At 37.5% G+C, this 18,077-nt stretch overlaps 1 protein-coding gene across 1 annotated transcript in view; it reads left to right on the forward strand.

The window, feature by feature from the left end:
* The window catches only part of LOC109846926, a 9,292-nt gene continuing 650 nt past the window's right edge, over nucleotides 9,436–18,077 (forward strand). Inside the window, 9 exon segments of the mRNA XM_020416164.1 lie at nucleotides 9,436–9,561; nucleotides 10,255–10,408; nucleotides 11,125–11,368; nucleotides 11,550–11,601; nucleotides 11,661–11,877; nucleotides 13,154–13,245; nucleotides 16,716–16,797; nucleotides 16,800–16,852; nucleotides 16,855–18,075. Coding sequence (XP_020271753.1) covers nucleotides 9,436–9,561; nucleotides 10,255–10,408; nucleotides 11,125–11,368; nucleotides 11,550–11,601; nucleotides 11,661–11,877; nucleotides 13,154–13,245; nucleotides 16,716–16,797; nucleotides 16,800–16,852; nucleotides 16,855–18,075 — 2,241 coding nt within the window.

The raw sequence follows: 18,077 nt of genomic DNA on the forward strand, positions 1-18,077 counted from the left end.
TCGGGGAGGCCAAATACAACAACGATTATGCTATACATCAATTCAAAAGGAAAAATTCCTCAAGGACCTAAAATATGAGACCAATAGAGGGGACAAGTGAGGTGTCCCCCTCCTATTGGATAATGAGTTGGTCATCATTAATGATGACCAACTCATTATCCAATAGGAGGGGGACACCTCACTTGTCCCCCCTATTGATCCCATATTTTGGGTCCCTGTAGCAAAGCTCATTCAAAAGTTATCGAATATGACAATGTAAAGTAAACTAGCAAAAAAATTTTCGTGAATGCTTAAAGTATATAAACATACGCACCCAAGTCTTTTAAGTGATCTAAATTAGTACCAAACACAACAACCATTATGCTGTACATCAATTCAAAAGTTATCAAATATAACAATGTACAATAAATTTCATTTTCGTAAGAAAGTTGAAAGGAAAACCTAAAATAAACCAGCAAATTTTTTTTCGTGAATGCTTAAAGTATTTAAACATATGCACCCAAGTCTATATATGATATGTTTGTCAAATGCTAAGGTGGCCATGGACACTCCCAGTCCCACTAGCTCTGTCATGGGTTATACGTCCACTTCTGTTATTGTCATATGTTTTATTGTCATATATAGGTAAAGCCTCCTGATGAGTCCTGATGCTCAGCCACACTTAGCGTTTGCATATGTGTTTGTTTGTATGATGTCTAGTAAAACCCAAAAAGGAATTCAACAATCAACTAAGGAGGGAACTTATAATTGATGATGATGATGATGATGATGATGATAATAATAATAATGAAGCTAAAAAGCCAATTTAATCCCTAAACTTGTTGAATTGAGAGGAGTTGTGGACACTAAGAAATATATTGTTATTATTTCTTTAGTGGTAGAAACACACTATACTCTCAAATACAAATACACACACACACACACACACTCTCTCTCTATCTTTCTCTTTCTCTCTCAGCTACTAGGATGGATCTAACACAAGCAGTTGGGGGTTATTTATAACATTGGTTTAGGGGTAGGTAAACACTATTAAGGGGTTGTTGATTACTGTTGCAAGTTAGGTGGAGAGGTTAGGTGGAGAGGTTAGGTGGGGTGGGGAGCTGCTGACTTCTAACACTCCCCCTCAAAAGCAACTTCTCTATATATCCACAAGTCCAAGAATTCTAACTTCCTTTTCAATGCTTGGATTTCCTCTCTCACTGCTTGTCTCCATTTTTCACTCTCGTATGCTTCTTTGAAGGTACATGGCTCCTTCACATCTTTCATAATGGCCACATTAGCATGCTTGGGATTCGGCTTCCATGGTCTGGTTGATCTTCGAAGTTTTTCAGTTGGTTCTTCTTCAATATTCTCTATCTGGCTTGGGCGCTCTTCTTCTGGCTTTGTCTGATAAACACCAGTTTTCCACGGATTATTCTCCTTTGAGGATGTTGAAGAGCTTGATTCTGTCTTCTCTGATTGACGTAATCCTTCTTCTTGACCTAGCTCCCCCAGCTTCTTCTACAACTGATCATCTAGATCACTAGAGTCTGGGAGTGCAACTTCTTGTGAAGCCCACCAAGATGAGGCTTCGTCAAACACAACATTCCTTGATGTGTAGCACCGTCTGGTCGTGGGAACACAACATCTCCATCCTTTTCTTTTATTGTCATATCCCACAAATATACATCTTACAGCCCTTTTATCGAACTTGCTGCGTAAGTGATCAGGCACAAAGACATAATATACACAACCGAAGACTCTGAAATGGCTTACGGTTAGGTTGATATTTCACAACTTCTGAAAGGACGACATGAACTCCAGCTTCGGTTGTGGTAGCTGATTAATCACGTGCGCCGCAATCTTCATACACTCGGCCTAAAATGTCCTAGCACGTTCTTAGCATGAAGCATGCTTCTACAAATTTTGGAGAGGTGACGATTCTTTCTTTCAGCTGCACCATTCTGCTGTGGAATATTTGGGCATGTTAGCTATCGCCGAATCTTGTGTTGCTTCAGGTAGTCATAAAACTCTTTTGATGTGTACTCTCCCCTGTTGTTTGTGTGTAAACAACAAATCTTCTTGCCGAGTTTTCCTTCAACTTCTTCTCAAAATTGCTTGAATTTGGAGAGTGCTTCAGACTTTTCCTTCATAAAATAAACCCAGACATACCTCAAGTAATCGTCGATGAAAGTGATCATATACTGCATCCCACCGATTGATTCTTGTTTTACTTGACCAAATACATCTGAATGTACAACTCCAAAGGTTCCTTGGCTCTGAACTGTGACTCTTCATACGATAATTGATGCGCCTTACCGTACTGACAACCTCCGCATATGGTCCCTCCTCGAATCTCCAAGTGTGGAAGCCCCTTCAACATTGACTTTTCCATCATAATCTTGAGCTTGTGATAGCTCATATGGCCAAGCTGAGCATGCCATGAATCAGCCGTATTATTCTTTTTGGCTTTATCTATGTACGCTGATTTTGCCGACATCACATAGACAGATTCTACCTTCCATCCCTTCATGATAAGTTCTTCTGGTGGCTTCAAGTTTCAATAGACTTTTACATCTTGTGGCTCAAATACTACATAGTTTCCAGAAGCTATTAATTGGGAAACAGAAAGAAGATTCTTTTTCATACTCGGTACATGGTATACATCTTGTAGTTGTATTCGATTTGGGTTGTAATGCGGCGTAAATGCAGTCTTTCCAATGTGTGTGATAGGTAATCTTGAATTATTCGTTATCACAACTTCTCGGCCGCCTTTATACTCCTTCATGTTGACAAGTTTCCCCTTATCTCCCGTCATGTGATTGGAACAGCCAGAATCAATGATCCAATCTTTATTATAGCTGATTTCTTCTCGATCTGAAACCACTACAAATACGGACTCAGATTCTTCTACAATCGAGGTTAGTGTCATACCAACAACCTCGTCTTTGTCAACTGGTACATCTTCAATGATGGCCACAGATGCTTGATCATCCCATTCTTCTTCATCATCTTGACATCTGCGCGACATTGCAGCATTGCCCTCTGCAGGTCTTCTCTTGTAGTGATAGTCTTTGGCAAAGTATCCTTTCTTCCCACAGTTGTAACAGCTACTGTCAGGTCTCCTTGCTCGATGATTACCTTCCTCCTCATGCTGTTGTGTTCTGTCGGTGTATGGCCATCCTAGCTGCCTCCTTGAACCAGCCTTTCCATACTCCTCTTTCCTCGCGCCTCTTGGTTTGCCTCTCTCCTTGCTGCTGAAGAGTACTTCATCTTCGCTTTTTATTGAAACATCGGCCATTTGTTTGGCTAGGGTTTCCTGTGTAGCGAGCAAACTCTTCAACTCTAATGATGTTGATTGAGTCGACCACCCGTGTGTAGCAGCAACAAGTCTGTGATATTCCGGTCTTAAACCATGGATGGTATTCTCCTCATCCTTGCATTGGATATTTTAGAATCTGGATCTAGTTGAGCAATATCTGAACAAATTAATTTTACTTGCTTGAAGTACTGACTGATTGTCAAATCCTTCTGTTGTAAGTTCATCAATTAATTCTCTAGGAGTTGAAGTCGAGCATCGTTCTTTTTCGAGAAGAGTATCGCAAGTGTATCTCATGCCTCCTTCGGAGTTCTAGCATCTCGCATATAGTCTACGAGATCTTTTTCTACTGTCATCTTCAGCACATACATAGCCTTGTCAGCTTTGATGTTCCACTTTCTTAGTGCTTCACCAGCTTTCTGAGGTGATGTAATTTCAAAACCCCTGATGACCTCCCTGAGGTCTTGTCCTTGTAAATAGGACTTCATACAGGTCTCCCAGTAGCTATAGTTATTACCATTGAGTTTCTTGAGTGTCATAGTTGTACTTGCTAGATCTTGTTATCGTGACGTGGTACTGCTTCAGTATCTCCACGCAAGTCTGGTCCCTGACCAACCAACTTCACAGTCCCTGATTGAGCACGAACTTCGGCCTTCAATAATGCTGATAGAATCACCGTAGGAGAGAGCTGGTCCCTGACCGCTTTGCTTCTATCACGAGCTGCAACTTCTACTATTTCACGCGAATAGAACAGTAAATGTACTAGTGAATAGTGATCGTACTTATTGTTTGCGGAGAAAGTTGTTGTTTTCATTGCTATCGAATATATTACAACTTTAGTCGTTACAATAAACTCGAATGAAATAAAAAGTCGATCTTTTTATAAGATCTCCTTACACAATGAAAATAAAAAAAATTTACAACTTTATCAAACAAACGCAGAGATCGTTCTTCGGTCTTCTGCTTGCGTGGGTGTCTTTGCCTGTGCCGGGGTTTATTCGTGGACCACCGTCGATCAGATCTGATTGCTGAAAAATTGGGCAGAGCTTCGTCGATCCGCGAGGAGATCTAGAAACTTGAAGCGCCTATCTCGGGTAAAGCGAGATATTTACTCTTCTTAGTATTATCGCCAAGGGACAATACTAAGGATCGGGTGCGGGTGATGTAGATCTGACGAAGAACTCCCTTGCGTTGAAGAACTAGATCCGATCTCTCCTCCTCCTCTCTTGAAATCTGTGCACTTTAAGTCTTCAATCCGGCAGGGCTTCGCCGAGGCACGAGAATTCCAGATCCTGAAAAATGAGGCCTAAGGCTTGTATTTATAGGCTTAAGGGGATAACAGAACGGTTAAAACTGATCGAAAATCGTCAAAAACACGTCCCAAGTAGGAGACAGCTCGGGGTGTCTCGCACCTGTGCGAGACAGTCTGTCCCCTCTTCAGTATTTTGGTCATAACTTCCTCATATGACATACAAATGATCTGATTCCGGATTTGATGGAAAGCTGACAAAAATATCTACAACTTTCCTGTTTTGAGTTTTTTTAGATTCAAAACGGATCATAATCAAAAAAGCTCCACAAGTTCCGAGACACCTTAGGGTGTCTCGGCCAAGTCAAGACACCCCAAGGGTGTCTTGGCGCTAGTTTAGTCATAACTTTCTCATATGACCTCCAAATGATCTGATTCCAGATTTGATAGAAAGCTGACAAAAATATCTACAACTTTTCTATTTTGAGTTTCTTCAGATTCAAAACGGATCAAGGTCAAAAAAGCTCCACAAGTTCCGAGACACCTTAGGGTGTCTCGGCCAAGTCAAGACACCCCAAGGGTGTCTCGGCGCTATTTTAATCATAACTTCCTCATATGACCTCCAAATGATCTGATTCCGGATTTAATGGAAATCTGACAAAAATATCTACAACTGTCATATTTAGAGTTTCTTCAGATTCAAAACGGATCATGGTCAAAAAAGCTTCACAATATCCGAGACACCTCGGGTGTCCCAGTTCAGCCTGAGACGTTCCGTTATGCCCGTTTGTTCGTTTTCACCGTAACTTCTTCATCCGAACTCGGATTTGAACGATTCAAAGTGCGTTGGGAAGCCGACGAGGTGTTCTATAAGCTCCAATGATTAGATCATCTGTTGAATGCATGAGACACGAAGGGCGTTGTTCCTTTTGTAAACATCACATGGTTCTCGATTAGCCTGTGCCTTCGTTATCCCGAAATTCTGTCAGGTCACGTAGTTCGTCGGTTTACTTCAATCATTCACCGACATCAGTCGAACTCCTGTGAACCAGATAGTGACGTTCATTGTCGTTCCTTAACACTGAGCTGTTCGTGGAGACCTATAGATAATTTTCGATGCCTACACTTATGAATAGTATCATACTCGTGAATAGTGCACATTGACTTCAAAGGTAAATGATAATCTAACTTATTTTCTGATGTGAATGATTCATATTTGGTGGCAATCACAAAGCATACGATAAGCAGATACACGTACCCTAAGGCAGGCCCTGATACCACTTATTAAGTTGAGAAGAGTGGTGGACACTAAGAAATATATTGTTATTATTTCTTTAGTGGTAGAAACACACTATACTCTCAAATACAAATACACTCTCTCTCTCTCTCTCTCTCTCTCTCTCTCTCTCTCTCTCTACACTCTCTCTCTCTCTCTCTCTCTCTCTCTCTCTCTCTCTCTCTCTCTCTCTCTCTCTCTTAGGTAAACACTATTAGGATTAGGTGATTACTGTAGCTAGCTAGGTGGAGATGTTAGGTGGGGTGGGGAGCTACTGACTTCTAACACTCCCCCTAAACAAAACTAGAGCTTCATACTGATCAATTGGTCTCATCACTTTTTTTTAGTTCCTATACCCTATGCTAGATGTGAACTTAGTTCTTTTTTAACTCTTAGTTAAACATTCCGTTAAGTAGAAAATGAAAGCACGATTTTACTCTAACCCTAAACATGTATCAGTCAATCATGTTTCCTATTAATTTTGCTTCTTGTCCTTGAAATAGTTTTTTGGGAGAAGAATGTTTAAAAAGGCCTTAGGTACCATGTGGTAAAGGGTTAAGGGAGGATGGTTAAGAAAAAGGATTAGATTAATTAATCCATCGTGACGGGTTAAATATAATTAAATTCTGTTCGGACTAGACAACTAAAGTAAATGGTTAACTTTTTCTTGTTTGGCAATCATAGAAGTGTTAGGAAGTTTTATCCTTTCAATTTTTTGAAAATATTTATTTTAACCTTATTAAAAAGCAGAATTTTCTTTTATTAAATGGTTATTCAAAAATTATGCTCCGACTCCCTCTTCAAAATGCACATATTCATAATTTGCTAAAGAAAAAGTGTTTACAACAAATAAGTTAATGCACATATTTATAATTTGCAAAACAAAAAGTGTTTGTCGTAAAATCTTTCAATAAGAATGATGTGAACTCATAATGTAAATCGTACAAGCTATAGTCATCTTCAAGTTAGGGCCTGTTTGTTTGCCTAAAAAAAATTAAAAATCAAAGAAATGGAAAATTATTAAATCAAAGAATTGTTTTGGGAGTGTTTGGTTTGCTAAAAAAAGAAGGAAATCAAAGAAATAAAGATGAGTTGTTACCTTATTATAGGATGATGTGAGTGATTTTTTAAGAAAACTTGTTTTGATGTTGTTTGGTTGGTGAAAAAAATAATGAAAAAAATTATAAGAAACCTATTTCTTGTAATAGGTTGTTTTCTTTTGCTTGGTTATTTCTTAAAAATAAGAAAATATATGAGATGAGATGAGTTGTCATTATATTATTGGATGATGTGACCCACACTTAAGGAAATTGTTTTCTTAGCTTTTTGGGAGGAAAACAAAGAAATGAAATGTTAATGAGATGAGATGAGTTGTCACAATCTTATTAGATGATGTGAGTAATTTTTAAATATGAGATGAGATGAGTTGAGTGATGTTGTGGATGAAAATAATATTTTATTAGATGTGGTGGATGTGATGGATGAGTTGTTGGATGAAAATAATATTTTATTAGATGTGATGGATGAGTTGTTGGATAAAATAAATATTTTATTAGATGTTGTGGGTGAGTTTTAGTGATGGAAATGTGTGAAATTGTACTTTTTAAGTTTTCTTGGTTTGCATTTCTATTTTTTGGTTTTTTAGGAAATAACCAAACAGCCCCTTAAAATGAAACAATAGATTAATACGTGCAAATTACCTAGAAGCAAAACATAAGAATAGCTGCAATAACCACCAAGTCAACATTGATATATTAAAAGAACGAAATATCCACAACTTAACAATATATAAGTGGTTCCTACACTTTGCAACTACAATATCGAAATTGTTATTTAAGTTATTAAAGTTATATTAAATTAAAATATCGAAGGAACTAGTCTTAACTCACTAAAAACTAATAAAATATTGGTAAGCACATATTCCCAAAGCAGATCGAATGCGAGTGATCAGTCTAAACCACATACAGCTTGCAGGCAAAGTACCAAATTTCTCCCCTACTAATTTCAAATAGGACTCTACATCACGTATTGGTGCCAAGTTTCTCCATTGAACTTGGTAGTGACGTGGCCAGATCTGACTCCTACATCGCGTCTCGAAGATAGAGCCTCAATCACTATTCACCTACTCCAAAAAAGAGGCTCCATTTTCGAGGGGTGATGTAGGTGGCAGATTTGGTCACATCACTACCAAATTCAATGAAAGAACTTGATACCAAGGTTCTTCATATTTCTCATATATATATTATATATATATTTCTCTCTCTCTCTCTCTCTCTCACAGCATGATATAGATACTAAGATATAAGAAAATAAATATATATAATATAGTATAAGTATACTTATATGCGTATATTATAGAATTACGTATAACTGCATAAATATAATTATATATAACTATATTGCATCCAGTATATATAAATGTATATCATATAAGTAAACTGTATAATTGTACTTAAATATGCATAATGTAAGTATGTAAGAAATACATATCTATTTATACCCTTTAAAAGAGGGAGTTCATGAAAAACTTTACTCTCCCCAAAATAGCCTTCCACCAAATTAAATTACCAAACATATCCTTGATTCATAAACCACTTTACCCTTTCATCGGTTACGCCTATATTCCTCCTCCTTTCAATTCATCGGTTACGTCGTCTCCTCAGATCTTCCGTTACCTCCACCAACTTTGAAAGATGAATTCTCAGTTCTTCTTAGTCATCATCAACACTTTCCCTCCGTCATCATCAACGCTTCACCGTATCCTCCGTTCTTCTCAGTTTTTGGGAATTTGTTAGAATCTTTGCTTCATTTTGGTTTAATTTTAAAGAATAATTTCATTGAATTTGGTTCTAATTAGCCATCATCTAATTTTTGTTCTAATTCAACAATAGGTCAAGTGTTTTCCGATTTAGAGCTTGCTTCAAGTGTTCTAATTGATCCTGCGTTAATTTCATCAGGTAAAAATTCTATTTTTATTTTTAGTTTATTTTTAAATTCAATTATGTTACTATGTCTGGCTCCAAAATTGAAAATTTTGATTTAGGGCTTGCTTCATTTTTTATTTTTAATTTTGGTATTTATGTGCTTATCACTGTTTTTTAACCAAATGGTTGCTAATTTGGAATTTTCATGTGTCTAGATGATTATGCATTTTTAGTATTTGATGAATAATTCCTTCAGATTTGATTATCATATGGTTGCTAAGTTACCAATATGAAACAAAAATATTATACTTTTAGTTCTACATTAGTTGTGTAGCTAAGTTACCAATATGAAACAAAAATATTATACTTTTAGTTCTACATTAGTTGTGTAGCCTATATGACAAGGAACACCAAGTTAAGTTGGGAACTTTTAGTTCTACATTAGTTGTGTAGCCTATATGACAAGGAACACCAAGTTAAGTTGGGATATGCCATGAAAATATAAGATGACTGTGTGTGAATATAAACTTAATTTTCATATTCTTTAACCACATTTTTCTTCGAACCTTTGTCGCTTGTTTTCTGAAGTCTTGAGCCTGAGAAAGGACCAAAAGAATAATTGTACCATGCAAAGTATGTGAGTAGGGTCAATTTAGTTGTTTCAGAGTCTAAAAGGCTCTACCTGAGAATGCAAATCAGTCGTCTTGTCAGTAAGATCAATGAGCTTCTCCCCTCGATCAACAGCAAAACATCAAACTACGCTGTCGAGTATCGTGGTGTGAGGACAAAGGAAGAAAAGGGGATTGCACAAATGGTAAATTTCTAATGCCCTTCAATTTTGTCAAGAACAAGATGTGTTGTACCATTATTGCACATGTTTTTGTTGAATATGGATCAGGATCTCATGCTTTCTCCCCCATAAAAAGAGTTTCGCTTGTTTTCTTATGCGTTTGCTATGGAACAATGTATTGATTCTATACGTGGGTAACACTTCCTCTTTTTCAAGTGATTTCTACCCATCTGCAGGAAGAGCAAAAAGTTATCGACACACAAATAATTGAGGCAACAAGAACTTCACGATGCAGAAGAAAGAATGCAAAGAAGACGAGATTTGAGTTCATCCAGCAGAATAATAAATGCAAGAGAACTTGAATATCTGGACACGACAAATAGTTTAGGTTGATTATTGCAGCTGTTTTGGGGCTGTTTACCTTCCTTTTTATTAATTAAGTAAACTTTTTAATCTAGCCATAAGGGTTCATGTCATGTATTTCACTTCACAGTGTCGTCTTGTAGATACTTGACACAAGTGAATGAGATTGTTTCTTCTGAAGATTCATTTAATGTTCCAGCAAGCAGACCTTCACATTTAAAGCAAAATAGGTGAATAGTGATGTGGTTTCCTTCTTTCCAGTTAGTTTATGTTCATCTGCCGATCTAAAGTATTTTGATGTGGTATTATTTTAGTAGTCCAAATTCATTTGTTTCTGTTTTATTACATGACCAGGTTCTCAATGTTATTAACAGGATAAAAAATGAAGATTGCTTACTACTAGGTTTCAAACAGATAAATGATCGTCCACATTTGATGATATCACGACTTCTTCCTACTCAATCACCTACTGTAATACCATATGTTATGATGGACAACTCTGCTAGAAGTGAGATAAGTTTGCTCTCTTTCACAAAATCATGGATAACCTGTATAGCGTTACAAAACCATTGCATCAAATTTCTTTCTGATTTATAATAGAATTGATAAAATAAACTCTTCTTCTTCATATTGTTTTTTATTAATGTTCTTCCTTTCTTATTCTCATTGAAGCACGTTATCAAAAATAGAACATCTTACCTATATGACATTGAAGTCTTCTTTTTTTGCTTTTGCAATTTAACTACATGCAAATAATATTCATTTGCCAAGTCATAACCTCCAAATAAATTGTTAAATCTTTGTTCTTCTATCTTCAAAAAGTGTGATAACACTAGCTACTATATTTGATGCATTGGTTTGACCAATCCAGGAGAATGATAAAACTGCTTCTAGACAACGTCAACACATGATCTTTGTGGAAATTCGTGGTTCCATTTTGCTGAGAATACATATTCATATTTTCACATCTTGATCTTCAATATAGCATGAATAATCCTGCACTAACTTGTTGTATTAATGGCACACATGAAGTATAATGTGTCTTCTTTTCCTAATTTTTATTGGTTAACGTCATGTATCTGAGACCTACCTTGAGATGCTTGGTGTTGCTTTTGTACTTACGTCTATATATCCACTATCAAGTGTGCATGCGTGCAAGTCCACTATCAAGTATACCTCATTACTCAGAGGTTGCCAATGAATCTAAATCTTTCTCTCAATCAGGAAAATGGCTATCAATTACTGTTTCTAAGTGCCTGAGTTATTGTCCGAGCATATCTTACAAGAATCTTTCTCCTCAATCTGAAGCAGGTAACATATTCTTCTTTTGTGGTGTAGCAGAAACCAGAGAGCAACTTACATCATTATGTGGATATGTGACTCAGATGCTTGCTTACTTGGGTCTTGTTTACCGATTTTTCCTGAGAGCATTAATTGTTATTTTTGCTTTTGTTCTTATGCCATGCCTGTGAAACATTTGAGTCCTTTTTTTGGGGGTTCATTAATGTCTGAGAGATTCATTTTTTCCCTATAAAAATCTTAAAAGGGAAGGTTCCCCTTCATTTAGACCTTTCTATTTTATTCTTAAGAGAATTGTAAGAACTTTTCTGAGTCTTACTTGGAACAAATTCCATATTTATATCATGTAGGGAGGTGCACGTAAGAATGAAGAGAATTGTAAGAACTATTCTGAAGAGGATTGTAAGAACTTTGTTTATTAATGATTGTACATAAAACAAATTATTTAAAGATACCTGCAGCTATTGCCTCCTTTGTTCAATCTCAAACGAAGAGCATTATTACCTTTGGAGCTCCAAAGGCAAAGGATGGAAAGGACAATAAAGATGAGAACACAATCTCATTCGGAGATGACATCTTTTGTGGCAAAAACGAATTCAGTTACTGCAGTTGTTGTTGGTAAAGAAAAAATGAAGCAAGCTGTTGCCAAGGATTTGAGCTCTGCACAAACCAATCCCAGTGAGTGATATATATACGACGATGACAAAAGTGGCACGAGATATTTCATCATTCAGGTTGAGTTATTATTCCCATTTTTCATTTGCATACATTAAGTTGTAATTGGATGCTGATGCTAAATGTTGAAATGCACAGGTTTCTGAGTCATTGGCATCTTGGCAAGCAAATCTTCTATTTGAGCCCATTCAATTTGAGGTAGCTAATGTTAAAGTAAAATATTTATACCATTTTTATTTAATTTTATTATCTATAACACATAAGAATTAAGTTACATCAAACAAATTATTGAGAGCTTTTGTCATGTCAATAAAGTATGGTGGAATGTTGTTTATTGTGCCTTCTTTTGGGGTTCTGCATTAAAACCTAGCAGTGCTAATGATATGCCATATGATGTGAACTTCTTGACGATATTTTTTTGTGATACACCAATAGTTGGGGATTTTGTTGCTAGGCTACTATCTTGCGAGAGACTGTTTTAGAGCTCATACAAAACTCATAAGTAGTGAGAAAGGAGGGGGATGATTAGTTATAGCTATACACATATTACCCTAATAGAGGACATTGATCCATCATAAACCCTATAAAAATAAAAATAAAGTAAAACACTGAAGAAGTAAGGTGATCAAAAAACAAACTTTGATGCATTTGACTTTCTCTATATCTGTTAGCTTATTCAGGGACTGATTGCGCAAGACGAATATCATTGTCTTCAGAGTTGCTATCATAGCTAATATACTCAAAACTGTTAATACGATGGAAATCCTCGATTGACAATAATGAATAAAGATATTGAGCACTTGATTCCGGCGAGACTTTTGTTGGCTAGATACCTTTCATTCTAGAATTTAAACCTTGCAAATAGGAATATGTGGGAGTTTCATTAGATACTTGTGCCATAAAGTCCTGCAGGGAATTTGATACTTCTTCCTGCACATGTTTTAGAAACATTAGTGATGCCTTAGGATTAAGGTTGTTTCTATTTAGTGCTCATTAGTTTGTATCTATATCGATCAAGGTGTAAGACATTGATCCTTCTTCTTTTATACAAAGTATACCTGTAAGCAACACAATTCCTACATCAGGAACATTTTGATATATACAAATATAATAAGTACATATGCCTTCTCTTTTGCAAGTCTTACGTTGTCACCCCTTGTCATAAAGGTAGATCAAAATCTGAATGTAATTCTGACAGCATGCCTGACTATTTATGTTTCTGATGAATCCGTCATTATGACCTTTTTGCCATCTCATTGTTATTTCATTTTGTGACCAGTATGTGAGCAAGCATATACCATGGCTCAAAATTTGGATCCAAGAAATGAGGGCATCGATGTTTTACAAGACTGCTTGATGTATGTGATGAAGGTACTTGCATGTTATCTCATTGTTTTTTCCTCGTGGATTTGGTTACGTGTTGCAGCAAAAGCTTGCTAAGAAAGATGGTGCAATTGATCGTCAACGTGATATTGAGCGCTTATGGAAATTATACGCCAGCTATAAAAAAACAGCATCGTGTTGATAATATCCAAATAAAATAAATAAAATAAATTTATTAGATGAAGTTTATGTCTATATGTTTTTGATGAGTGTTGCTATTCCAAAACGGAGAAGTCGGGATTTGTTTTTACTAATTATAGCTTTAAGTATTGCTGTTTGTATAAAAGATTTGTGGGTTTTTGTTGTACACTTAAGACTTCGATCAGTAAGACCATATTTTTGAAGTTGGGAATATGATTTAAAAGTTGTAACAACCATCCTTGCTAATTTAGCAGGCTAGAGCATTGGTTTAATGCTCCATCCTCTCTCTCCAAAAAACCAAAAAAAGATTTTTTTTTTGTCTATCCATACATCTATTTATTTTGGATATCATCAATATGATGCCGTTTTTTTTTATAAAAAAGGTTTACGTCAATTATAGATAAAACCAGTGTACTATCAACCAATCAATCATAAAATATAATTTCGTTGTTCAAATGTTGAATTTTAAGATTATGTCTATATGTTTGATACATTGCTTACATTCAATAATTTAATAACAAATTTTTTCCAAAATAAAATTATAAATTTATAATGATAAATATTTTACCACGTGCATTGCACGTGCAATCCAACTAGTATAATATATATTTATGTGATTCTCTCTCTCTGTCTGTCTCTCTCTCTCTCAAGTTATAACTTTTAAAGTGTATATAATATATTTACATATAATATATGTATATAATATATATACACACACACACTCTCTCTCTCTCTCTCTTAGCATAGTATAGATGCTAAGATATAACAATATAAATATATATAATGTAGTCATAAGTATACTTATATGTGTATATTATAGAATTACAGTTATATAAGTACATAAGTAAAATTATATATTAGTATATTGCATCTAGTTTATATAAAAGTATATCGTATAAGTAAATTGTATAACTGTACTTAAATTGTATAAGACTTGTAGCATGAATAGATTGTGTCCTAGGAATGATCATGTGGTTCCGTGTGAACGGAGATTGCATTCCTGTATAAGGGATTGTACGGTTCATTGTATTTATACTACTATATTTGTACTCCTATATAATGGAAATAGTAGGGGTAGGCTAGAAATGGGTGGACATTTACTTGATCATTTCTATTGCATTTCACATGGTAGAATCGTAATTTAATAGAAGTAAATTTTTACTCTTTTCTTTTCTCTTCCTCTTCTTTAAAACTTTCTCTATTGATGTGAGCTTATTATTAAAGCTTACTAATAATATATCTATTACATTGCATATTATAAGAGATATAGACATGGAATAATAGTTCTTTTTCAACAAATAAATACAAATATACAATAAAAATAACAATTAGATTTACAATATGTTCTGATGTAAATATTATCAAAAGTACATAGATAGATAGTTAGGCTAAAAATAATTAAAATAGTAATTTGAATAGAAAATATAAAAACGTTGACTCTTCTAAATAAAATTATCTAAGCGAATTACGTCATCGCTCTAATTGACATATTTATCATATTCAATTTCAAATAATATAAAAAATATATAGCTTATCAAATGAAACAAACATCATAAACATATAATGTAAGAATTGATGATATTTTAAGACATTAAAGTGGTCCTTTTATTGTAAAAATAGAATATTCAAGTTTTAATTCCTCTTACACGGACACTTGCACATGCAATAATACTAGTATAACTTCTAAATTTTTTTTCCACGTAACTTTTTTCATGCCTTAACATATGGGAAGATTCGGTTCAACTCATGAAAAGGACTTCAAATGCTGCGTCGGATACTCGCATCACACGGAGTTTTAGCCGCGGGATACGCTCTTGGGCCGGTTATTATTCAGCCCAAATCAATACATTACCTCAAAGACCATGTCTAATTTGGCCTGCCCATTTTCCCCTTTTTATAACGGTACTATTGGGAGTAGAAGTTAAAGCCGATAGGCCTTGCCTTAAAATTTGGGCTGTATTTATAGAAATCTAATCGGAGCCCAAAGCTCTCAGCGTGACTGCCCGATTAGTCCCTCAAATCTTTAATTGTTTATACGTCCCTCAAATCATTAGGTTTCTTGCAATTACGCCCCCCTACTTATCATGTTAATATCACCCCAAATTTAATGCTTTGTGCCGAATTCTTTACGGGGATGATACTCATAATCTGCATACTAAACGTAAAAACCCACATCCTTCATCTTCTCCAACAGCAAAAACTTCTCACCAATTCGTTTTTCATCTTCCAAAACCGTTCCTCTCTCTAAACACAATAAAATCATCTAGAGAAATTACATAAGGTCATTCTAGTAATTGCGCTAGCTTGTTGGTTTAAGAGGTAACCGGGGCCAATTATGGTCCAAAAAATTTGACCGAAAAACTAACGCAAAGGGATTAAGAAATGCAAGAACGGTGAAGACTTGAGGGACCAATTATAAGCCATTCCAATTTCAATTACGTGAGGGAGTACCATCAAATTTTTAAAGATTTGAGAGACCAATACCCTTTTGTAAAGATCGTCGTCCTTTTCCTCGAAAAGATCATGAAGATTCCTGAACGTAATTCCCGGCGGGGCCAACTTAGACTGCTACAGCGGCGGGCGGCGGGACTGAGCTGGATCAGCCCGCTCGACCCACATGGCCCAGGCCTCTACAAAAGATGCTGAAACCTTCCCCGTTCACACGCGACAACCTGTGCTCTATAAAACGAAAGGGACTCTAAGGATGTGTTTGGATTTCAATGGGGTTAAGGGAAATTAAGGAAAACTAGGTGAGAGAATGGAAAAGAAGGGAAGGGAGTTCTCTTCCTCTTAGTTACACCCCAATTTAAGGAGTAATAAATTTTAAATTATTAGAGGATGAACCAAGAAAAACTAGGGTGAATAACTTCACCTTCTAAATCTTCCCAAACAAGATGAATAGTTCCCCTACCATTCACCCTTATTCCCCTCCATCCAAACAAGTCCTAAATTCCGTCTCTATCATCACATCACTTTCCACCCCCCACAGTGAAGCATCTACGACCACGAATTACATCCCCAAGTTCACAATAACATGTTCCTTCCCAATAACTCCAACTTATTCTCCAAGGAACAATTAAAAAAGGAAAAAAAAAAGGAAACAAATCTTTACACGTAACTCGAAGTACTACAAAAAAGAGTAGTGTGAGCCTCCCACTCTATATCCCCTCCTGAGGTAGTAAAGCTCCCTTTTCGGCACCAACCCCGAGATGGAACCCCAAGGGACAATCCTGTTCGGCACCGTCGGATTGCCCTACTTACGTGCTTCGACGTCTTCTCCGTTACCTCACCCTCCTCCTCGGCGCTGAACTCCCAAGCTAACGGAGCGCCGCCACACCGACGGCCATTCCGTCAACTTCAACGCCAATATCGTCGACGAGGGCCAAACCGTGGCCTTCGTCTCGAACGAACCGGCTCATCCAAACTCTACCGAGGCCGGCCGAACGACCAAACCCGACCCTCCAGTTTCCACCGAAAGCGCACTCGCAGTACGATCGCCCCACCGTAAAGAACGGCCAGCTCTACTTCGTTTCCGCCCACGAGAAGCCGAAAGAGTGGTTCAAGAGCTGGTCAGCTGTCTACCGCGCGAAGCTCGACTCGAGGGAGACGGTTCGGTTGACTCCGACCGGGTTCGCCGACATCAGCCCGGCTGTTTCCGAATCGGGGAGTTTGGTCGCGGTCGCCTCGTTCGGATCGAGATCATGGGACGGCAGGTTTCACGATCTCGATACCGAAATCGCTGTCTTTAGCCCTTCTACTCCGTCGGATCGAACCGTTATCTGTGACGACGGCGGGTGGCCGACGTTTTCTGGCGACTCGACTGTTTATTTCCATCGGAAGGCTGGAGATGGGTGGTGGAGCGTCTTCCGTTTGGATTTAACGGAGGATTTTGACAGTCCTGACCGGTTTGACGGAGAACCGAAGCGGATCACGCCGCCTGGGGTCCACGCGTTCACGCCATCAGCTTCGCACAACGGCAAGTGGATCGCCGTTGCGACGAGGAGGAAGGAGACCAAGTATCGACATATCGAGATCTTCGATCTCGAAACGGAGAGATTCATACCCGTGACGGAGCTCACAAATCCTAATTTTCACCACTATAACCCTTTCTTCTCGCCGGAGTCCGGGCACCTCGGGTATCATCGATTTAGAGGCGAATCTGAGGTCGGAGATTCCATCGCTCCTCATCTGATGCCGGTAACCTCACCGGTAAAATCTCTTAAGATGCTCCGCACTCCGATGGCCTTCCCTTCCTTCTCGCCGAACGGGGATCACGTCGCGCTCAACGGCGATTTCCTCAGCACTCCAGGGCTGATGATTCTCAAATCGGACGGGTCTAAGCGATGGACGGCGGTGAAAGAACCGGGTGCGTTTTATACCGTGTGGAGCCCAACTGAAGATGGCGTGATATATACGGCGGTGGGGCCTATCTTTGAGTCTAGCAAAACCACGGTCCAGATCGCACGGGTCTCCTTCAACATCGATGACTTGGATGATCGGGATACGGTTACCTCAGAGGTGAAGCTGCTCACGAGGTCGGACGCCGGCAACAATGCTTTTCCGTCAGTTTCGCCTGACGGTAGGTTCCTGGTGTTTCGATCGGGTAGATCGGGCCACAAGAACCTTTACATCCTCGACGCCGTCAACGGAGAGACTGAAGCAGGTAACGGGATCCGTAG

This window comes from Asparagus officinalis, chromosome 7 (genome assembly GCF_001876935.1).
Source record: "Asparagus officinalis chromosome 7, Aspof.V1, whole genome shotgun sequence".
Taxonomy (NCBI): Eukaryota; Viridiplantae; Streptophyta; class Magnoliopsida; order Asparagales; family Asparagaceae; genus Asparagus; species Asparagus officinalis.